This window comes from Convolutriloba macropyga, chromosome 10 (genome assembly GCF_964194025.1).
Source record: "Convolutriloba macropyga chromosome 10, txConMacr16.3, whole genome shotgun sequence".
Classification (NCBI taxonomy): Eukaryota; Metazoa; Xenacoelomorpha; order Acoela; family Convolutidae; genus Convolutriloba; species Convolutriloba macropyga.
In genome coordinates, this window is record NC_134477.1 from 46,895,579 (window position 1) to 46,920,604 (window position 25,026).

The window sequence follows — 25,026 nt, forward strand, 5'->3', positions numbered from 1 at the left end:
CCTTTCACCATACAAATGCAGTTTCTGCTTAAAAGCATTTGGGCAGCAATGGGGCATGGGACAAGGAGTTGTCAGAAGACCACTCAAGACATCTCATTCATTTATGCTCTGAGTTAAGAGATATAAAAAATTTTTTAATAAACACACTTTATTTAGAAAATGTTGAACAAACTGGACATTTCACATCTTAACAGATGCATCAGAAGAGAGGAAGCAATGTCCGCAAATGCCCTTGACAAGTAGAATGTTTCATCAGCAAGGAACGTCTGCATTCCTAAACAAAAACAGTAGTCGTAGTCCCATTAAAAACTCTCGAAACACATCTGGGAGTAGAAATACGAGCACAGTGAACCAAACCAGCTCCCCTCTCCTTTCAATTACCGGCCAGTACAGAGCAGTGATGCCAGCGCTTGTCATAACTAAAATTAACTGAAATTTCACGAGATTCTCTGGAGTGGTCAGAGTGGTCGGGTCTTTTTGATGTTTTTGTTATTCAAAAACAAATCAGCGCTGCTGAAAAGATGTAAAGCCTGATGACGAGTCTCACAAGCGAAAGCAGCAATATTGGAATGGGATTCAGCTCACACTCACTCTATCATGCTTGAGATAAACTCTGTGAAAAGTACGGCAAAATAGATGTCATAGTCAAGCCTCAAACCAAAAATTTACATACTGTTCCTCAAGATTGACACGGTGTTTCTAGAAGCGTTGTCAAAAATTCAAATGTAGTTATGAATGAGGTAAACACTGTAATTCAACATGGATACACATCCGACTAAGAATAAGTAGTTGGGCTAAGTTCAACAATGAGAAAACAATCGCCACTGAGAGAACACGGGTTGCAGTATATTTAAAATCGTTGACTACTGAGAGGCAACTTGATTGTTTTTAAAGAGTGTGTTGCCTCCAAAGCCGTGAATATTGAGAATTTAATAGCACAGACAAACTCGTCGTTTGACGGAAGTAAACCTCAACGACGCGGTAAGCCGAAGACGAGTACTTTTGCTTCAAACGCTGACAATTCAAGCAAAACAAAGAATCTCCAATGTCTCTTCAAGGAGGGACAACACCCCAATTTGGACTTCTAAAATGTTGAAGTTAACCAATCCAAATGAACAACGAGAGCATGCTCAAAAGTTCCGACCGTGTTCCAAATTATTGGGAAAGAGTCATGTGTCGAAGGACTCAAAAACAGGACATATAGTGTACCCAACTACCCAACTGTGGAAGGCAACACAATTTTTTCACAGCGACTTGTCGAAGAAGGGTAATACAAAGAATGTGACAGATGCTATGATGGCAGTAGCAACTAACATCACTCATGGATGACTCCCAGTGGTGCTGATCAAAGTGACAAACAGAAACTTCAACATTATTGTTCTCGCAATGTGTGATTCGGGATCCTTAATCTCAATTAACGACAATTCTGTGGCTTCTGAACTTCAACTTCAAGGCCGCAAAGTGTTCATATCGGTAAAAAGTATCTATTGCTCACAGGCTGTCACGATTGAATTCGTGCCTTTAGCTGTTTCAGCCCATGAGAAGTGTCAGTAAATCACATCAGTGCAATTCTATGCACGAGAAACCAAAGTTTTGAGTGGTCAGAAGACCACTCAAAACATCTCATTCATTTATGCTCTGAGTTAAGAGATATAAAAAAATTTTAATAAACACACTTTATTTAGAAAATGTTGAAAAAACTAGACATTTCACATCTTAACAGATGCGTCAGAAGAGAGGAAGCAATGCGGACGTGGCATATCTGCATGATGAAGCGATGTTGAAAATGACCTATGTAATAGGGAGATTCCGTGTGGCACCCATCAGACACATGACAATACCGAAGTCAGAACTCCAGTTCGCAGTTTACGGAGTTCGTCTCAGAAAGCAGATGCTGGTCTTAGAAAGCAAACTTGATGTCAGAACTGACAAAAGCTGTTACTGGACCAACAAACCAATTGTACTACAGTGGCTAAGAAACAGCTCACAAAAAAGAACAAGATTTCGTTGCAAACAGAGCAACAGAAATACCGGAAAATTTTTTGGTTAATCAATGAAGACATGTCAAAGGTGTCGAAAAGCAGGCCGACATCGGAACCCGAAGAAAGTCTTCTGAAGGACTCCGGAAGTCTATGTGGTTACACGGGCAGGTTTGGCTTCAAACGGATAAAGATAAGTGGTGTCAGGAGAACTAGATTGCGAGTAAGCTATCAGTGCTGTAGCAATAGAAACACAGGCTAAGACAGGCTATGCAGCCATTTGATTGGAAGCGCCACTTCAATAGAATCCGAAACTCTGTTGCCAACTGCATGAGGTTCAAGACAATGCAGAAGGGGGCTCTCAAGGCAAACAAGATCAACCAAACAGAGCAAGTACTCTTTCAATTTGTTCAAACCAAAAGCTTCCCTATTGTTTCAAAATCCTTATCAAGCAGTAAAAAAAATCTGTAAAAAACAATAAATATCGCTAGGTTGTAAACTTTTATAGAGGACGATGCAACAATTAGAGTTAAAGGTGAATTGAACAATTCAAAACGTGATTACAGTGCCAAACACCTTTTCTTGTTAACAGAGAAGCATTCTGTTTTACGAGTTCTGTTGGAGAAAGCACATCATGACAGCATACATGAGGGCACAGAATATGTGGCAACATTCTTCGACAAGAACTCTGTATTGTTGCATTGCAAAATGTTTTAAGAAAAATCAAGTAGAGATGTATCAAATGGAGACACAGGAGCGCCAACCCCATCTACCCATCAATGGCTGACCTACCCGAGAACGACTTGATGAACAGTTTCTTCCCATTCACCAATACTGGAGCCGACTACTTCGTACCCATCGAGGTGAAGTTTTGTGAAAAATCATTTAAGAGAATGTGTTGCCTCTTCACTTGTCTAACAACGAGAGCAGTGCACATCGAAGTCGCACAGTCATTGAACACTGAGTCATGTATAGCTGCAGTTACAAGATTTATTGCTAAACATGGCTTCCCAAGTACACTCAGAAGCAAAATCGACAAGAACTTTGTTGGAGAGCCAAGGAACTGAAGAACTGAAGGCATTACTGGACGAAAAGGACAAAGCTAAGATTGAAAGTGACTTAGCACACAAAAATATCATCCGAAAAATCAAAAATCTTCGAGCCGCACACTTTGGTGCAATCTTTGAAAGACTGGTTCGAGGTTGCCAGAAAGACAAGATTGCAATTTGGGACCGACGATGTTTTTTGCAAGACAATGTGTCATGCGGAACATACTCCCAATGCAAGGCTGCTGACAGCAGTAAGTGCCGATTCAGAAGATTTGACAGCACTCACAGCTAATCCTTTTATGCTAGGACGAGAAAACGCAAGTGCCTCATTCATGCAACCTATTGAGCGCTACCACGACCTAAAAAAAGTCAATCAAAACAGCCCAAGCATATGTCGACATGATCTGGAAAACATGGACTCGTAAATCTCCTCTACATTGGAATCAAAGATCGCAGTTTGCAACAGAAGATGTGAGACTACTGCAAGAAGGCCCACTTGTTTGGAGGGTAGATAAATTAGTGAAAACAATAAGAATACAAAATGGACCAAGACTTCCAAGTCTTCAACGGCGACTATGGCGTCTTACGATCAGCGATATTCATGATGGCATCCGGTAATTTCAACAAACCGGAAACCTTTAAGTTTCTCATGGAGTGGAAAAACTTAGTGGCATCAGACCCACAAAGTGGCTACTCGCACTTATAAGGTGCAAATTTCTGTTTTTGGATATATTGTTAATATTTTTCAAATTTCCTAAATGATTAACTCTATGATGCTTTAGATGGTTATTTATGTCGAATTTCTTACAACTGAGGTTTGAAAAATTATGCACCTATCAGCCTTGCTTATGTCAACAAAAGCAAATGATGCAGTAATTTGACACTTAGTATGCAAACATTGATCTAAATCACTTGTTTTACAAATCAAAAACGTGTAGCAATGTTGTAAATGATGCTCATCTTTTTATTTACTAAACCGAATTGTTTGAAAATTGAAACCATTTTGTATTTAGAACCATTAGAAACTGTTACCAACAATAGTTGGCTCTCAAAATAGACTAAAATTTGATTTTTAATCACGGTAAGTCTGTTATTTTAAGTATTGCTAGATCTTAAGAGCTTTAGAGTTTTCGTTAGTTGAGCTTTTCTATAAGAAGTTAGTTACCAAATTAGCTAATGGTTTAAACCTTACAAATTTCCCCCCGAGATTGAACATTAACACTGATACGATGAGGCTTTCCACGATAATGTTTACCATATATTGTTTCCATGAGGTTTTTAGACAATCTGATTTAGTGAAGAACCAGGCCTGGCGTAAACCTCGCTCACCAGGCTGTGATTTTTGGTTCGCTATCCATCTTTAAACATCACTCCTTATTTTGATTAAAACCCCTCAGCTGCGGTGAGGGGTTAACATGATTAACATAAAAGCTACAGAATCGTATAACTGACATTTTTAGAGGAAGCGTATAATTTTTATGAGGCTGATTGGATAAATCTCTTGTGCTCACATTTGCGGGACACTTAAAAGATGGACAGTTCTTATGAAAGATCTATGAATATTAAAATATTATTTTTATTTTTTATTATAATTATTATTATTATTATTATTATTATTACTATTATTATTAATATTATTTTTATTATTATTCATTTTATCCTTATTATTATTATTGTTATTATTATTATTATTATTATTATTATTATTATTATTATTATTATTTTTATTATTATTATAATTATTATTATTATTATTTTTAATATTAATATTTTTATTACTAATATTATTCTTATTATTATTATTATTATTCTTATTATTATCGTTATTATTATTATTATTATTTTTATTATTATTATTATTATTATTATTATTATTATTATTGTTATTATTTTTATTATTCTTCTTATTATTATTATTATTATTTTTTATTATTATTCATATTATCATTATTGTTATTAATTTTATTATTATTATTATTTTTATTATTACTATTTTTATTTATTATTAATTTTATTATTTTTACGCTTATCATTATTATTGTTATTACTATTATTGTTTTTATTATTATTATTATTATTATTATTATTATTATTATTATTATTGTTATTATTATTATTATTATTATTATTATTATTATTATTATTATTATTATTATTATTATTATTATTATTATTATTATTATTATTATTATTATTATTATTATTATTATTATTATTAGTATTATTTTTGATATTGATTATTATCATCTATTCCTAATTATATTGCCTGTTTGGCATCTAGCTTGTTCCATTCGTATTGATCTTGGTACCTTGTGTATAGACATATATTTATTTAGGAAGCGTTCTATGTTTGTTGCATTCGCGTTATTATATAACTTAAGTGATGGGAATTTCGAAAATCGGTCAATGCATGCAAGGAAGTATACTTCTCTCCCATGTCCGTCTAGTAATGGTCCACTTCGTTTGGTTCTACGCATGGTATAATTGTTGACTATTTTTTTTGGTATTATACTTTTAAGGTTCTTACCAAATTCGGTGCAGGGGCGGCAAGTTTTAGCCTTGTTTATCAGGTCTCTGTTTATAAAGGGCCACCATAGTCTGGCGCCGAGTTCTGTCATTCCCCATGAGCCGGGTTGGGTGGCATATAGGACGTCGATGACAGCTTCCTTCAGTGTGTTTGGGATCGTGAGGCGGTTGTCGAGGAGCATGCAGCCGTCGTTTACACTGAGTTGGTTCCAGTGGCCATATATCTGTTTGCTCACTGCTTTGCATCGGCGTTCATCGTTTTGGATGATGCAGTCTCGTATTTCCCTTAGGACGTTGTCCCTGTTTCTCATTGCCGCTATCAATGTGGAGATGAATACGTCTTTGATTGCTTTGTCCAGGTACGTTGTGAAGGAAAGTGGGTTTTTTGTCGGACTCTTTGGGGGAGTGCTTGTTGTTGGGTCTTGATCTGTTTGCATTTCTAAAGTATTTTGTATTTGCGTTAGCGACTGGTTGTTGTTTGTGTTAATTGGCAAATGCGATTTTGCAATCGCTTGCTCTGTGGCTTTTTGTTCAATTACGTCATTTTTTGTCACGCGGTTTTCTAAATTTGGTTTGATTGGTTGTTTGCGTAAGCTGTAATTGTTTTGTTTTGGAGTATCTTTTCTTTTTGTCTTATGACTTTGTGTTCTAGGCACTTTGATTTTCGAATCGTCTTGCGATTGCAAGGGTAATTTTCTCCGGCGGCCTCTTGGGCGTTTGAATATCGACGTTTTGTTTGGTGGTTTGTAATCGTCTTGCGATTCCACATGAGGAAATTGTCGTGGTCTACCACGTTGTCTAATTGCATTAATTGTTTTGACTATTGCGTCTATTTGTGCTATTACAAAATCTTCATCGTACATACTAATTGGCTTTTCGGCGCCGTGTGGGTTTCTAGATATGTAATCTGTGAGGCCCATTTTTGAACCTGGTATGCATTCTTCGTCCTTCGATTCCAATTGTTAAGTAAATCATTGACTTTGCCCTCTTATCGGCAATGTCCCATGGCTTGTCGCCGCATAGAACCCCTATCCTGTCAATTATATTGCAATCGTTTTTCCATTTGGCTACTGCCTGATTGTATCTTGAGAGTCTTTCTCCATTGTTTGAGTTGGGTTGTGTACCGGTTGTTCCTCTACGGGTTCGGGGGGGGGGGGGGTAAATGACTGCCGTCGATTTCTCTCTTAGGTGGTCATCAATTTCGATATTTGTCTTTGCGACAAGGGCCATTTTCAGTTGGCTTCTCCATTTCTCCCATGGTATAGTTGGGTTTGAACTGGGTTTTTCCCAAAATGGTTCGAGACCTAGGATTGTCTTTCCTTTTTCCGCTGACTGCGCCATGTGATCTATCGGTCGGTGAAATAAGCTTATTATTGAAAAGAGAATTCTCAACGCACAACTGTATTCAAGGATTGTTAAGGCATATCTGCAGTTAGCCATTTGGCAGTCTGCACACTTAGTGCGTAGTACCAGTCAACATTAACATAAGAAGCAATCGTCGGACGATTGCAGAAGGTTAACAATGTTTAAGATTTACATACTGCATGAAGGATTTATTAATTTACTACATCGTACAACGAACTTGTCTATAAGAGTAGTACCTATGTACCACAATTGTTATTGTTAGTAATATTATTATTATTTTTATTATTATTATTATTATTATTATTATTATTATTATTATTATTATTATTATTATTATTATTATTATTATTGTGATTATTATTATTATTATTATTATTATTATTATTATTATTATTATTATTATTTTTATTTTTATTATTATTAATATTATTATTAATATTATTATTACTATTATTATTTTTATTATTATTACTATTATTATTATTATTTTTATTATTATTATTATTATTATTATTATTATTATTATTGTGATTATTATTATCATGATTATTATTATTATTATTATTATTATTATTATTATTATTATTATTATTATTATTATTGTTAATATTATTATTATTAATATTATTATTATAATTTTTGTTATTATTATTATTATTATTATTATTATTATTATTATTATTATTATTATTATTAATATTATTATTATTATTATTATTATTATTATTATTATTATTATTATTATTATTAATATTATTGTTATTATTAACATTATTATTATTATTAACATTATTATTTTTATCATTATTATTTTTATTATTATTATTAATATTGTTATTATTAATATCACTATTATTAATATTATTATTATTATTATTATTATTATTATTATTATTATTATTATTATTATTATTATTATTGTTATTATTATTATTTTTATTATTATTAATATTATTATGATTATTATTATTATTATTATTATTATTATTATTATTATCATTATTATTATTATTATTATTTTTATTATTATTATTATTATTATTATTATTATTATTATTATTATTATTATTATTAGTGTTATTGTATTATTATTAATATTATTATTATTATTATTATTATTATTATTATTATTATTATTATTATTATTATTATTATTATTATTATTATTATCATTATTACTATTATTATTGTTATTATTTTATTATCATTATTATTATTGTTAATATTTTTTATCATTGTTATTGTTAGTAATATTATTATTATTTTTATTATTATTATTATTATTATTATTATTATTATTTTTATTGTGATTATTAGTATTATGATTATTATTATTATTATTATTATTATTATTATTATTATTATTATTATTATTATTATTGTTAATATTATTATTATTTATATTATTATTATTATTTTTATTATTATTAATATTATTATTATTATTATTATTATTATTATTATTATTATTAATATTATTAATTTTATTATTATTATTTTATTATTATTATTATTATTATTATTATTATTATTAATGTTATTATTATTAGTATTATTATTTTTATTATTATTAATATTATTATTATTATTATTATTATTATTATTATTATTATTTTATTATTCTTATTATTTTTGTTAATATTTTTTATCATTTTTATTATTATTCATATTATTATTATTAGTTATTATTATCACTAAATCATTTTGTTATCTAGTGTTCGTCAGAAGTTTGTAATAGCCTTGTTTTATTGGTAGTACTCCGTTACCAGATTTTGATTTTAGAGCCCGACTCGTTTCTCTAGTGGAGTTGACTTTCCTTCTTTCCGATAGTACCACCACTCTAGAACAGACCAACGATGAATCCAAATTAACCTAACAAATTAAACAGACAAAGTTCCTAATCGCTTCTTGGCTATGGTCGGGAATCAACGTCAAATACGTCGTTAGTAGTAGTATATAATACCTACGTAAAGAAAGGGGGGTTATCATTCGACTCTTAACCATAGGATAATAGGTAGTGGCGGTTAAGTGCGAATAGGCTAGGCGGGATAAAATCTTTCCGCCTGCTGTTTATTGCCGTTTGGATTGTTCTATTCCGCCGTTCTTGCTAGTTCTTTCTGGTCGTTTGAATTTAACGCTACATGTAAAAAGTAGTCTCATTACACTAATAGAGGGGAGGGGCTTATTATGTGATATTTAGACGTGTGATTAAGTGGTTTTGGTCTGTTGTCAGCAAAAATTGATCATTATTGGGAGAATGTGTGCATAGATCAAATGGCAACTATAGCAACCCTTGATTTGAAAAGTATTCACGAAACTTACAAGGAAATCGAAAAAGAATATTCACAATACGGTAAACGATTTTTATACTTTTTAGCCACTTGTTTGCATTTGGATCCGGATCTTGATTTGGATATTGCGTTGAAGTTGCGGCCGTACGGAGGTTCGATTGGTATTGATAATTCTTCGTTAGACAAATATTTCAAAAACTTAAAAAATTTGAGGTTACATGCCATACTCCACGACGCTTCCGGTTTTGTTTATGAATATAGTGCTAAGGGTCCAGGCTATTCTTACGTATTACCTTGTTCAGTGACAAATGAGTACCTTGGTCATGTGACTGGAATTGCTTTTTGTTTATACGTAAAATCTTTCAAAAGTAGTTTATTCAATTTGCTGGAATGTTGAAATCCGGAGCGGTTGTTCTTGATTTTGAAGGCTTTCGAGGTAAAAAATCTGGATTTATAATAAAAGAACTTGCGGTATCTACCGAAAATTACAACGATATAATTTCGTTTTTACCTCCAAAATCATTTAACATACTTTGTTCGAGTGAGCAAAGATCTTTCCTGTGGGTATCTAAATTCCTTCATGGTCTCTCGTGGGAGACAGAAGAGTACCCTTATCATTATTTGCAACAGAGTTTTCAAAGTATAGTTCTTCGATTTCCCTTTTCTGATTTTTACGCAAAAGGATTAGAAAAAACGGAAACTTTACGACAGCTGTTACAGAGGAACGTTATCAACTTGGAAACTTTGTTCTGCCCAAAAATTGAACACTTGAAGTTGTATCGGGAGACACCGGTTTGTAAATTACATGCATTGAGTTACCCAAAACGACAGAGAACCAAGCATTGTGCCAATAAGAAGGCAAAACTCTTTTACCTGTGGCTGACGAATGAATCGTCGGTTAGAGAAACCAGCTCCGTCTCTACTACAAGTGAATTTGTCTCCAAATTTGACAGTTTACAGTTGCATAACGCCTGAAAATCAGTTAACGGTTACTCTTATCAAGGAAGAAAAAATTGACACAAGAGGCCAAACAGTTTTGAGAAAACAGCAGATTGTGTGTGCTGGTGCTGAAATAGAAGCTTTCAAGAAGTATCTTTCTCTACTGGAGTACTTTCAATTGTACCATGTCTTTACAAGAGAAAATGAAAAGGTTGAAACTAACCCCTTTACCTACGCCCAAGCGTGCAGTACCAGTTCTGATGTCTCTGGACGATGAGACTCTTCCCGATGACATCAAGCAGCTGATTAAAGAGAACAATGTAGAGTCAATTGTTTTTAGAGATAAACAAGATTCGATGAATGCAAACTATACAATCACTTACAAACAAGGAGACGAAGACTCTGGATATGTTTCTTATGAAATTTTTATAGTTAAATAATTATGTAAAAATTCCTGGAAAGCAATTCATTTTTTTGAACAATTTTATTTCACAATGAGTCAAACCGAAGATCAATTAGATTCGGGTGCAGGCATAACTGACTTGGTTTTTGACGCCAAGCACCAAGAAAGACAATCTTGGAGGTTTTGCAATTCGAGATTGCCTCGATCAGAGGTTGTATACTTTACACAAATCATTATAATAATTTTTCCTATAACTGTATCTCTCACCAAGTTGTTTTCAACTGAGCTCATTTTCAAAATGTTATTAGTTGGCACATTTTTCCCAGAGTTTCAAACAATTTTTTATTTTTATCAGCATGATCAGCCAAAATTCCAATCGTTAGAGAAGAAACTGAACATACATTTTAAAAAATTCTCCAATTTTGAGCTCAATTCAGAGTTAGAGAACTGCCTTCTTGTGTTCGATGATTCATGTGAAGAAATTTTTAATGACAAAAAAATTTCCAAATTAGCAACCGCAGGGCGACATAGAAACATCAGTGTAATTTATGTTAAACACAATTTGTTCCAGCAAAGCAGATGGTCCAGAACAATTGATCTAAACACAACACATATCATATTGTTCAAATCACCCCGTGACACACAACAGATTAGTTTTATTGGTCGACAGTTGAATAATGCACAATTTTTAAAAGAAAGTTATGAGCTCGCAACCAAAGAACCGTTTGGTCATTTATTAGTTGATTTGGATCCAAAAACATCAGACGTCTTGCGCTACTGTTCAAATATTGTTCCTCCAGGACCATCAATTTTTTATCTGCCATCAGCTAAAGCCGTTATCACAAATTTGAGCGATGAGAGAGAAAGAAGTTTGTATGCTGGGGCGGCTGCTAGACATATCGGATACAAAACTAAAAGAGAAGATCGAGAGAGCTCCAAATAAATTCATTAAATTCCTTTGCGAATGTTTGCTCAACATTGTCAATGGTAATGTTCCAATAAGAAAAAGTGTTGTAGAATGTTATGAAAAATCATTCAGAAAGCTATTGTCTAGACAAACAAGTTTGAAAGAAAAGAGGGAACTTCTTGCTAGAGAAACAGATTTGGTCAAAATTGTTGGTTTCGCTTGTTATCGATATTTGACAAAATCATAATGCGCACCGAAGAATTCATTTTAATTCCAAAACGAATGTTTGCCTCACATCAACCGGAAAAAAAGAAGTTTTGGACAATCCCCTTTATAAACAGAAAGCTGCACAGCTGTCTCTTTTGCAAAGAAACCAGTCCAACTCAATGGAAAAACCAGAGAAAGCATTTGAACCAGTTGAGACTGCAAACAAACTGATTATTGAAACAGCAGAAGAGGAGAAAACAGAACCCATGAGCGAAGACAGAAAAAGCGACGATTTCACCTCTATAATGATAGAGCTAGAAGTTATGAATAAAAACCAAATCAAAAGATCAAAAATCATACTTGACTTGATTAACCAATCTGAAACAGTCACCATAGAGTCGAACGACGTTCTTCACGTTAATAAAGAAACACTGGGCATCAAAGCTTCAACATTTCTGTACAGTCTACAGCAACCAACTAAAAAAATTGACATTGAAAAATACTCAAAAATTTTATTTGCTCTTAATATCTCACCTCATCTTGTTGCAAATACACATGCCAAGCAAATCTTGGAAGCCTCGTCTGAAAGTGAACAAGAATTTTTCCCAAGTAGAGAACAACCCAGTCAACAAGAGTTCTCCTCTACTGGAGAACAACTCAGTGGCTCAAAACCAACCCGAAAAAAATATAAAGAAGAAACGGACCAAACGCCAGACAAAGAAGAGACCAGTCAGAAGATGTGGTCTTTCTTTTCCTGAAGTAAAAAAATTGGATCAGTTGTATTTAAAAGGACCAGCTTCGTATGCAAGCATAAAACGACTACAGACTCAAAGCAAGCTCCCTATAGGCAAAGTCCTGTCCTATTTGGAGACAAAGCCGTCTTTCACAAAGTACCGTTCAATTCGATTAAGATTTCCTAGGCTTAAAGTTTTTGTAAAAGACATTAACGAAATTTGGTCTCTAGATTTGGCACACGTTGATAAATTAGCAAAGTATAACCGCAACAACAAGTATCTCCTAGTAGCGGCTGATGGTTTGTCAAGATATTTACTAGTGGAACCTTTAAAAACAAAGTACGCAACAGAAGCAGCTGAAGCATTCAAAAAGATGATCAAAAACAAACAGCCCGAAAAAGTATGGGTTGACGATGGCACAGAATTTCTGGGAGAATTCAAACAATTGTGCAAAAAACGCGGAATTCAGTTATATAGTACTTTCAGTGAAAAAAAGTCAGCTTTTGCAGAGAGGAACATTAGATCTCTCAAAAAGATAATTCATCTGTATCTCGAAGAAAAGTGGACCTATAGCTACATTGACCAATTAGACCAATTTGTGAAAATAATCAATTCAAGAGTCAATCGAGTAACTAAAATTGCTCCCAACAAAGTTACGAAAAAAGATGTGCCACGACTAGTTTCATTGACAGTCCAAACAAGCTCAAATCAGAAGCCCAAGTTTTACATTGGAGACTTTGTGAGAATAGTTAAAAAAGATAAAGCATTCAGGAAAAGTTACAAGCAATCGTTCACAGACGAAGTCTTTGAATAACGGGAATACCGACATTAAGCCCACCAACATACTCCTTAGTCGACAGAGACAAAGAACCAATTCAAGGAAAATTTTATCAACCAGAATTACAACTTGTCAGGCTCCCTCTCGTTGAAAATGTCCAACAACCGGTTTGAAGACGAGTTTACAGTTCACGTTGTTTCATCCGCTTCAATGGAAATATTTGATTCAAACACACTTGCATCATTTCGATTTTTTTTAATGACGAAATTCAACTTGCAGGTGATTGGAGAGTGGCGTTAAGTGAAATCATATTCCCAACAAAAATAGAAAACATAGTAAACGGAAATCTAATTGTGTACAACTTAAAAGACTATGAAGATTCCCAAATGATGTCTTCGGGAGCTAATGTTATTTCTAGACCTTATAGTGGACAACAATTTAGTTTTATGCCAGGAACCTTTGATACAGTGGCACAACTTCTTGTTACAATTGAGCGAACAATTGGACTGCCCAATTTTTCTTTCAGAGAGTTGAAGAGCTCTGGAAAATATGAAATTTTATTTGGCAAATATGAGGGAATGACATTTCCCAGCGAGGAAATTCCGAGCATTATTGGATTTAAGGGTATTCCTGACGGTAATGGAATACATATTGGGTACAAAATGATTCCCAATGCGAACAAGTTTATGAAAAGTGATGATACGAAAGCTTATTATGGGGAGTTCCCAACTGATCTTTGTGCTGGAAAGCATCTAATTTTCATCTACACTAACATAATTGAATATCAATACGTTGGTGACACTGAGGCTCCTCTTTTGCGAGTCATTGATTCAAAACAACGTCTGAAAAACGGTAGTGTTTGTGAGCTTGAGCCAACTCATCGGATAGTTTTTACAAATTTAGACTATAAGAAGCTCCTAACCAACACAATTCAATCGATTTCAATTGAACTGAGAACGGAAACAGGACAATTAGTTCCCTTTTCGGTAACTGGAAAAGTTATTCTAACACTACAATTCAAAAAATTTTCCTCCTAAAATGGATTCTTATTATGCGAATCAAGCAACGTCTTTGCCTCTCTTCTCTGGACATTATCGTCAAAGAGGAAGTGGTTTTGGAGCCCTTGCTGCAGGCACTGGACGTGTTGCGCTGCCTTTAGCACGTCGTTTCATTTTGCCTACAGCGAAGCGTATCGGGAAAGAGCTTTTGAAATAAAGTGTTCCAGAGATTTTGGATGTAGTCGGAAGCAAAAAATCTCCTAAACAGGCGTTTAAAAATACAATCGCAAAAACTGTTAAAAAACAGACTGGGGGATCTCAACGAAATACTTCTCGTCGGAGGAAGTCAAGTCGAGTCAAGCCACAGAAAGCGATCAACAAACGCAAAAAAACCATTTCAACGCACAGAGCTCCAAAAAGAAGTCGGTCAGATTTTTTTGCCAGAGTGAACGATGATCGCTAATTTGTTACCATCAGAAGCAACTCACAGTTCTTTGGATTTATTCAAAAAACCTTCTCTTTTAGTAACTTTCGATGGTAGTTTTTGTCAAAAGTTGGGCCCAGTCTACAGTCCAAATGGAACCATAATAGAATTTGAAGTCGCCGGTGACCGAAATAATTTTATTGACTTACAGAAAATTTTCTTGGAAGTAAAATGTAAAATTGTCCAGTCATCAGAAGCTGATTTGAGATATGACGCAGGAGCAGCAACAGATGTTACGAAGAGAGATGCTCCCTATTTTTGCAATAATGTGTTACATTCACTCTTCTCTGACTGTACAGTGTCTGCTAATGGACTAAAAATTTCAAACGCTAACGGAAACTATGCTCATAAAAGTTTTATTGAAACAGAATTTTCACATAACAATGATGCAAAAAACACCTGGTTGGCATGTCAGGGTTACTCCTACGAAGAAAATCCAGGAGCGCTGTCAACTGCGGAAGTGAACAGAAGGAAAGCCTTAGTGAGGCAATCAGCTGAGTGCACATTCTACGGTAAAGTTGCAGTCGACTTTTTCACCTGTGACAGACATTTGCTAAGTGGTGTGACACTTCGCATTGCATTTAGACGGTCAATAGATGATTTTGTTATAATGTCTGACGATGCTGCCAAGCACTACAAAGTAAAAATTTTCGAAGCTAATTTGTATGTGCGCAAGATGACATTGAACGATGATGTTGTATCGGCTATTGAAAAAACTTTATTAACAAGTCCAGCTTCGTATCCCTACCTGCAGACTCTAACAAAAACGTTTCTGGCGTCAACGGGTCTCCACAGTTGGAAACAAGAAGATATTTTTGCCAGAGAACCGATTCGTAGACTAGCAATTTGTCTGAACACTAACGAAGCGTTTCTTGGTAACAACAGACAAAATCCATTTAATTTCCGCAAATTCAACCTTGAGCAGATTTATATTTATCGAAACGGTTTACCTGTGGCAGACAGCCCGATATCAACAAGTGATGAAAAACGTCTTTACTTTAACACAATATCCGATTTAGCTTACATCGACAATGGTCATGGAATAAGTTTGACAGATTACCCAAATCATTTCATAATGGTTTTTGATTTGACCAGCACCCAACAAGCATCCCACGATTTTATTCATCCTGAGCTTACAAATTCGTCAATTTCTATTGAGTTCTAATTTTCTGCGGCCTTACCGAACAATATAGAAAGATTCATTATTGGCGGAAAAGCTAGCACAATATTTGTTGATAGTGCAAGAAGAGTATCAAAGAATCACATTCTGACAAATTAATAATGGATGAAGATGATATTAATGGTTTAATCCAAGGTTGCAAAACTCTTAAATATAAATTCCATGGTGTGTTTGCGGCCAACAACTTTCCGGAAAAAATGAACAGAAACAGCTTCCTTATTGTTAATGCAGCAACTGCTGAAAATATTGGCAGCCAATGGTTACTATTATGCAGAAAAAACAATCAACTTTTGTTTGCCGATCCCCTTGGTCAGCCCATTTTATCGTACAAACACCTATATCAAAGAATCGTTTCCGTTGGCAGCAATCACAACATCTATCAACTCTTGGAGAATCAACCAATTCAAAGAGCAAACTCTAAACTTTGTGGACTTTTTTGTATTTATATTGCTCATTTTGTTTTCAATGCTCAAAAACTTGTAAATATTAGCGATAATGAATTGATTCGTTTCGCTTTTCATATGATGTTCTAACCTTACTAACTTGAGAAATTTATTTTTTTTCAAAACTTTACTTTTTCTTCATACACAAAGCGAACACTCAATAAATCAGAATCAATATTCAATTTTCCATATCCACTCATAAAAATATCCATAATTTGACAAAAAGCGCCAGAATGAGGACCATACAAAATTGTTTCAACTCTTCGTAAAGTTTCACTATTAACAAAATCAGTTTGAACTTGGTTCGATGGAGGCCGGGCATTGTAGATAGTTTTTTGAGCAACTACTGGCATCTTGGCACTAGGTTTGAGATTGACATTTGTTTGTTTTGCAGAGCTGCTTTTCGATAAATTGTTGTGGTTAGCAAAAGCTGGCAGTCGTTTGCGCACTGACTGTGAATCGGTTTTTTCTCCCGAACCGTTGAATTCGATTGCCAATTTGAGTTTTGTAAAAACGTCTCCATTAGTCTCCAAGTTTGGTGCAGTCCAAAACAAGAATTTGAAAGCTGTATAAACACAAGGCACAGGAAAGCTCTGATATCGTTTCACTGTTTCGTTTTCAAAAGTAGTTGTATCAATCAGAACGTGATAATGACTGTTTACTAAATTGCAAAATTCGGAATCAAAATGTGCACACACTGCATAAAAATTTCCAATAGAAAAGCTAGGTTTTTCTTCAAGAATGAGAAATTTGAACTGTTTCTGAAATTGTTTAAAGTAATTTGGAGAACGCTCAAACATCGCCTCAACCATCGTTGTTGGCAACTTCTTTTTGAATTTTTGGTTTCTTCGCTAGTGGTGGTTTTGTTGTTGACAGCTGGTCAGCCACTGAGTTCTGTATTTTGCTAGCTGAGCTGACCAAATTTTCAAACTCTCCAAGAGTTAGAGAAATTCTCTGTTCAAACTCGTAATCGTCTGTTGCTTTTTTGAACAATTTCAGAAATACATATGTCCCTGTCCTTTCATAGGTTTTCAGCGTTGCTCTGATTAAGCGCTTATCAGTTTTGGAAATATCGAAATAACAATCTCCAAACTCTGTGTCTTTTGTGGACGTGAAAGGCATAGTGTGCAACTTGTTTTATTACTTTCAAGTGTTATAATGTGTAAAACTCCAACTCAATGGGGCGGCAAGTTGGGTTTAAACAAGTGTCGTCAAACTGCCTAATTAAATCCAAATGATTTGTGAATACAGGCTCAAGTACGCCTATGGCGTACTTGAGTCTGTCTGTTGTTCACATATTGCATAATTAATTTCAGCTGTGACCTTAGATAAGACAAAAAACATATGTGAACCTAGGTGTGTACTTGGACCAGCAGTGCACTGTACACTTTTTATTTTGAGAACACAAATGTGACCCACCCTGGATGGGCATTTGAACAAGCAGTGCAGTGTACACTGTTTATTGATATTATATGCGGACCACATGTTTTGGTTCTATAGAGAAAACAGATGTGACCCTAGGTGTGTATTTGGACTAGCAGTGCAGTGTACACTGTTTATTGGAATTATATGCGGACCATATGTTTATAACTTGGAACAGATGTGACCCTGGGTGTGTGATATAATTAGAAGCACAAGTGAACCTACAGCAGTAAGGAAATTCTGATAAGAATAAACATCCACCAGCGTACAATGAAATGCTAATAATAAAATACGCTCTGGATAAGAACTGAGTTAGTACACACTATAAAGTGTATCGATCCATGTATAATAACAAAATTTAGAGCATATATCAGAGCACATACACTACCAAAATTAAAACCATATTTGACCCCAGATATAATTTGTTTTTTTTGTAATTTTCTTTAAACCTTGCGTTCAGTGCACTTTGCTTTTCTTCAAGAGTTCGTTACCAGACAAACACCTACCAACAGTCTTCTATCAAATTGGTTTTAGTTTCTTTCTCAAAATTTGTACAAAAATTATGTCCGCTCAAATACTTGCTGAATCTGTAATTTCCTTGGAGCGAACATTGGTTTATCAGACAGTGTTCGAAAACTTTGTTGTGCTTATTCAACAGAAGAGACAAGGCGATGTTTGGCAAACTTACCAGCACTGCTTGATACCCAAGCTTTTCATTAACGCAATTGCTTCTTTACCAGAGAAGACAGAACCAGCAGATTGCAGTCTTATTACATCAGGAGGACATTTACCTCCAAAAACTTTGCCAACATTTCAACATCTTGGCATGGAGTCATTACCTGACGACGTTAAACGAATTTTGTTTCGTTACGATTGCGACTGTGTGCCTCTGTTTGAAAACCAGCTAGGGGCTTATCAGGATTGCGAAAACTTAGCTGACATGTGGGGCATAAAGTCATCACCTTGCTCCCCAGAAAATCAATCCCAATTGGATTCAGCCAGCTTGCCAGTAACACCAGCAGTTGATCCGAGTCCCAGTTTGACACCGACATCTAGTCCATCTCTCTTTGCGGGAATTCACAAGAACAATTCTACGGCTCTGCTCAGTGACAACCAGTTTGATACAACGTTACTGTCAGCTACACAATTTCAAACACCAGAATCAGCACGTGTTTTTCGTGTCACAGACACGCCAAAGATTTGCAATGCACCAAAGAAACGGCTATCTGAGAATACTTTAATGGACTTATTTGATTAACTTGAAAACTAAACTTAATGGATCACCACAAAACTCTTTTATATAGTGAGATGCTAACTTGATTTTGTTTCAAGAATGTGTGATTTCAACTTTTTAAAAGCTGAATTTAACTTTTTAAATCTGTTTTATAGCTTTAAATCTGCTGAGTCAAAGAGATTAAAACATTGCTACTGATCAAGTTCGAACATGTTCAGAAAAGACTTTCATTATAACGTAACATTTGTTTCCTAACAAACACTCAATTATTACAACTACTACGACGTGGTGAGACTTTTCAATATTATATCCAGAAATACTTTTCCCAATCTGCAAAACTTTTGTTATTATTATATATATTAAACATAAAGTTTAGAGATATAGCCATATGTGAGAGTATGCGGTATTGACGCTAATAACATGTTAACTCCATGCCACAGCTGTAGCATGGATTGAATTCCAAATTCAATTCATAAGTCGAAGAACTGTTCAAAAAATAAAAAATAATCAAAGAAAATATTTCGAAAAAATGCATTTCAAACGTCAAATTTTGACACTTAATTCAGTAGATGCCCTCTTCAGCTTACACTAGAATCAACTCTCATTTGTTACTTGGGGATCAATTGAAAAAAAGAGCATGTTAGTTTGAAAAAAAAACGAAAAAAACTCAAAAAAAATTTTTTTTAACACATGACCTCTGACCTTTGACCACAAAAAAGAGGGCTCCAAAAAATACTTGAAGTGATTGGGATGAAACTGATTGTTCAGTAAGACTCAGCATACTCTAAAGTACAAAACATCTCATCACACTCGTCAAATTTTACTCATCCGTTATGGAGATAATTAGCCTCTAATTAGCGACTAATTAAGGGTTAATGAACCTAATTACTAATTACTGAAAAAAAATTCAAATTTTTGCAACGGTTTTGTACTCACTGCTTGATGCCCGACATTATTGCTCATGAGGATCATCATCAAAAAACGGCTCCTTCACCGATTTTCGAAACATCTGGCAGTTAATGTCACATTAACATCTGGCATTAATTAGCATATGAAGTACCCTAAGGAAAGATGTTAGATTGGTTTTCTTTAAATTTTTGGACTTATTGGGCTCTCAGTGTAAATTTATCTCATAACAGCTGTCATCAAAAAAGGCCTCAGAAAAAAGAAAGAAAAACAAACTTTTTTTCTGTTTATTTTTGAGCAATTTTTTATGTGGGTCCTATGTTTTTCGGCACGGGGAGCATTTTTGCTCATCACACTTAAGAACGTAGGACAACTCTAACCATTCGTAATTGAAAATGCATAAAATAGCGCTTTTTATTACAATTTTGAATATTAGCATGTTTTTCCAGGTTCTCAAAAAAGTTTTTTGACACAAACGATGATCAGCAAAACTCGGTAGGGTTCCCTGTGGTGGTATATTTTGGCATACGATTGCAATGGAGAGTTCAAAACACATCTTTTTTCTCTCAAAAGTAACAAAATTTCGAAATAAAGGTACGCGCCAAAACCGACCAATCAGAAAACAGCATTTCAAAACTTCGAATTTGGCGCCTACGCAGTACTGTAGTCTCTAATACAGTAAACCCGAGAAACCATTTCTTGTTCATTCGTTTCTACTGTTCGTACTCGAGTTTAACTATTCTTTCTTACTAAAGTTACACAATTCAAAAATGGGTTTCCAGTGTCGTTATTGTCATTCTATTCTGAGTACAAAAGGAAATCGCTCCAGGCATGAGCATAAATTCCATCCCGATGAGATTGGTTTACCCGTATATCAATGCTCATTATGTGAGTTTACTTGTCGGAAGATTTCTTTGCTCGAAGAACACATGAAAACTGCACACCAACGATTCACCAATTGCTGTCAAAGCTGCCTACTCGGATTCAACGATTGCCATCTTTACGTACAGCATATGACTTCCGTTCATCACTTACCCGTCCTAGGTGAACAATTTCAGCCTCGAGACACTCCGTTGGAAAGTGCACTCCATGGAGTAGAGATCGTTCGAGTCAACAGCGGCCGAAGAGTCCAACGATCTCGAAAACTTTATGCGGATACAAAAACCCAAAATAGACACTCTAATAAGTGAGCAGCTGACCCAGGGTCCTCAAAAAGTTCAACTGTGTGCAAAATTGCGGTTTGTCAAAGTTATGTATGATGAGCCAGATATGCCAGAAGATGACCGTATTGAAACATACGCAAACTCTCTGATGACTCCTGTCTATGCAAACGGACTGTCGGATGAAGCGTATTGGCAAATGGTGGAGAAGATGATGAGCGTATTGACAACCTTCAACTCTTTGGGGAGTGGTTGGACACTCGAAAAAGTTCTCAAAGTTGACGTCAAATTCGCACGTTTCAGACCAATTCTTGGTTCATCATACATCGCATTGCCGTCAAAAATTGCCAACTGCAGAGGATTGCTCAACGTTAGGAACCACGAAGATCGAGATTGCTTCAGGTATTGTTTTGTGGCCGCTTATCACATGTATCATCAGATAAGTTTAGATAGAATTGAGCGTAACTATCAAACCGACAAAACTTCACCAACTGCATACAATCAACCAGGACTGCATCAACCTCTGGGCGATTTTACTATGCCCATGGGCTTTGCAGACATTCCTCAATTTGAAACACTCAACAACGTTCAGGTAAACGTGTTTGGATACGATAACGGCCAGTTTTTCCCTCTAAAAATTTCGTCATACAGCTCAGATTTTGTAATGGATTTACTTTTGCTGTACGACTGTGACCGTCATCACTACGTCCTGATTACAAACCTGGTGAAGGTTGTTTGCTACGTGCGAGGACTTGATTACAGATTTTCCTACAAAATTTGTCGAAACTGTTTTTTGATTTGTCGAGAAGGACTTGAAAGTTACAACCTACATCTCAATAACTGTTGCAAAAATGCACCTGCTGTTATTCATATGCCTTCAAGTGAGAACAACTCATACAAATTCACGAACTTGGCTGCTACGTGGTTTGTCCCTCTTGTTATCTATTTTGACTTCGAGTCTTTCTTACGACCCGTGTCTTCTTGCAAGGGACCAAGTGATAAAACCTTTACACATGACAAGGAGATACATGAACCGTGTGGCTTTGCGCTAACAGTGATAGATCACCACTCATCAAAGCCAATCTTTCATCATGTAGACAGTTCTCCTGCTTGCATGACAAATTTTGTCAAAATGCTTCACAAACTAGCCAGAGATATCTATCAGCAGAAAAGGAAGCACCCTTTCTTCAAAGGCGATAGACGAAACTTGGGAAAGTCTAACGCTACGCACTGTTGGATTTGTGAAAAATCGTTTTCAGAAACGGAAGATCCAGAGAAGACAATTGACCTGGACCATTGCCACTACAGTGGTAAATTCTTGGGATGGGCACATGAGAAATGCAATCGCTTGAGACGAAATATCAATTTCACCCCTGTTGTGGGTCATAATATTCAAAATTATGACTTACATCACATTTGCTTGGCACTGAATAACTGCGAGCCAACCACAACCATCAGCGTCATACCAGCCACCGACGATAAATACATATCAATGACATTTGGTGTGCTTATTGACACTTTTGTAACGGAAAAGGGAAAAACAGTGAAAGTTTACGAATATCTTCGATTCATAGACTCCTTCAAGATGATGAACAGTTCTTTAGAGCAACTTGTTGAAATTTTAACCGATGACCGTTTCGAAATAATGAGGGCAATGTTTTCTACATTATCTGATGCTAACCTTCAGCTACTTAAACAGAAAGGCTACTACCCTTACTCTTATGTGACTAGTCGGTCCAAGTTCAGTGACACCAGTCTTCCGTCACTGAGCAAGTGGGGTAACACTCTGGACGGAGGGGCAGTGAAGTTAACGGAGACTAATTTACAACATGCACGCAGGGAATGTGGAACACTGCAGGATTATCATGACTCATACTTGAAGCCGGACTGTGCACTACTCGCATGTGTTTGCGAATTCCATCGACAGTTGAGTTTCGATACGTATAAACTGGACTGTATGCACTTCTTCACCTACCCAATATGGCTAAGGAAGCATCACTTAGAATCTGCAAAGCCAATGTCGAGTTACTGACTGAGCGCGAACACTTGGACATGATTGAACCCGCAATTCGTGGTGGAGTCACATCTGTCTTTGAAAGTCGGCGCTTCACTGCAAATAACTCCTATATTCCCAACCACGATAGCACGGAGGAATCCTGTTTTGGATTCTGTGTCGACGCTAATAACCTTTATGGTGGCGTAATGCGATTAGAGAAACTACCGCTCGCCGAATTTGCGTTCAACACAGATATTCAAGTTCAAGAGATTTTGGACACAGCCGATGACGCTAGCATTGGATACTTTGTAGAGGTCGATATCTCTTACCCGCCGAGCCTTCATGATGAGCATCGCGATTTTCCGTTGGCACCCACAAAAGACGTGGTTGAAGATGAGTGGTTGAGCGATTACCAGGTCGAATTAAAAGAACAACACAATCTCCCATCTTCCAAAGTAAAGAAACTCCTGCAAACGTTCTTTGATAAAGAGAGATACGTGGTCCACTACAAACTGCTGAAACTTTATGTCCAACTCGGCTTGGTAATCAGGAAAGTTCACAGAGTGCTTCAATTTCGACAAGAAAACTGGCTGTCGCCATACATTACACTAAATAGTGAAAAGCGGCAAGTTGCGTCAAACAAGTTTGAAGAGAACTTTTATAAACTGATGAATAATGCAGTTTATGGTAAAAACTGCGAATCGAAAAGACGCAGAAATAAAATAACAATCTCACGAGATGCCGAGCATGCGCTGAAGATAATATCCAGATTTGTGTTTGATCGCTATATGATCTTTGGGGAGAATTTAGCAGCTTTGACCACACGACCAAAGTCCATTTATTGGAACACTCCCACTATTGTGGGAGCGACTATATTAGATCTTGCAAAATTCCACATGTACTCATTCCATTACAATGTCATGCGCCCCAACTTTAATTGTCGCCTTCTTTACAGCGATACAGATAGTCTCCTTTATGCGATAAAAAGCGACGATTTTTATACAGAGTTATCGCAGAAGCCTCAGTCAGTATTAAGTCATTTTGATTTCTCAAATTACCCACCCAATCACTTTCTTTACGATACCACTAACAAAAGAGTCGTCCTCAAATACAAGGACGAATTCGCCGGCGACTATATTACTGACTTTATCTGTTTAAAGCCGAAGCTGTACTCCATCCTGTCAAAAAGTAAGTTTATTCTCTCATAAAACAAAATTGTTAGTTGTTGTATAAAAATTCGTATTGGGTTAATAGGCATCTGGAAGGTGTTAAATCGTATTACATTTACATAGGGGGTTAGTAATTATAATAGCACCTAATTTTTCTCATTTCTTTCTTTCTTTTAGGTTGTCGAAAACTTTCAGCAAAAGGGGTGACGAGGGCCGCACAACAACATCTTCGCCACGTCGACTTCCTAAACACTCTCAGCACTGGAAACCACCTGAGCTCAGAGAACACCAGGATTGTGTCCTACCACCACAGGCTGCAGACAGTTACTGCAAACAAAATTTGTCTGTCAGCTTTTGACAACAAGCGCTATATACTACCCGATGGCATAAAAACCCTCCCGTTTGGCCATTATGAAATTGTCGATTATGCTATCGATGAAATTGATTGGAATAACGACGATGTGGAATGGGATTATGACGATTTTAGCGACTTACTTTTGAGCTCTAGCCCAGAGTGGGATAACAGTTTTGTTGTACCACATTCCTCTCCAGATACCACCCAAAGCTCCAACACATGGCAACCACCAGACCCCGGTTTTGTTGCTGCTCAGAATATAAATGATTCAGATATTGAAAGTAGCGATATCGTTGATTTCGATGCCAGTTTTGAAGAAAACTCTACGCCCGATAATCCGTTCATTAATTTTGAGGCAGAAGAAGCAAGTGAAAGCGAGTCAGAGGGCCCAGTGTGCAAAACTGCAAGGCGATATTAGTGTGCATAATTAAATTTAATTGCCCAGAGAGAGACACGCAAAACTGAACCAGTATTGATTTTGCATGCAGTGTGATATTTGGT

At 35.5% G+C, this 25,026-nt stretch overlaps 2 protein-coding genes across 2 annotated transcripts in view; one reads left to right on the forward strand and one right to left on the reverse strand.

The window, feature by feature from the left end:
• LOC142348045 (uncharacterized) overlaps positions 1-25,026 on the reverse strand; it is a 71,620-nt gene that overhangs the window by 15,660 nt on the left and 30,934 nt on the right. The gene's annotated exons all lie outside the window — the stretch shown is intronic.
• LOC142348046 (uncharacterized) lies at positions 21,097-23,037 on the forward strand. The gene has a single exon (XM_075399213.1). It carries the CDS (start codon positions 21,097-21,099, stop codon positions 23,035-23,037), a length of 1,941 nt encoding a protein of 646 aa, XP_075255328.1.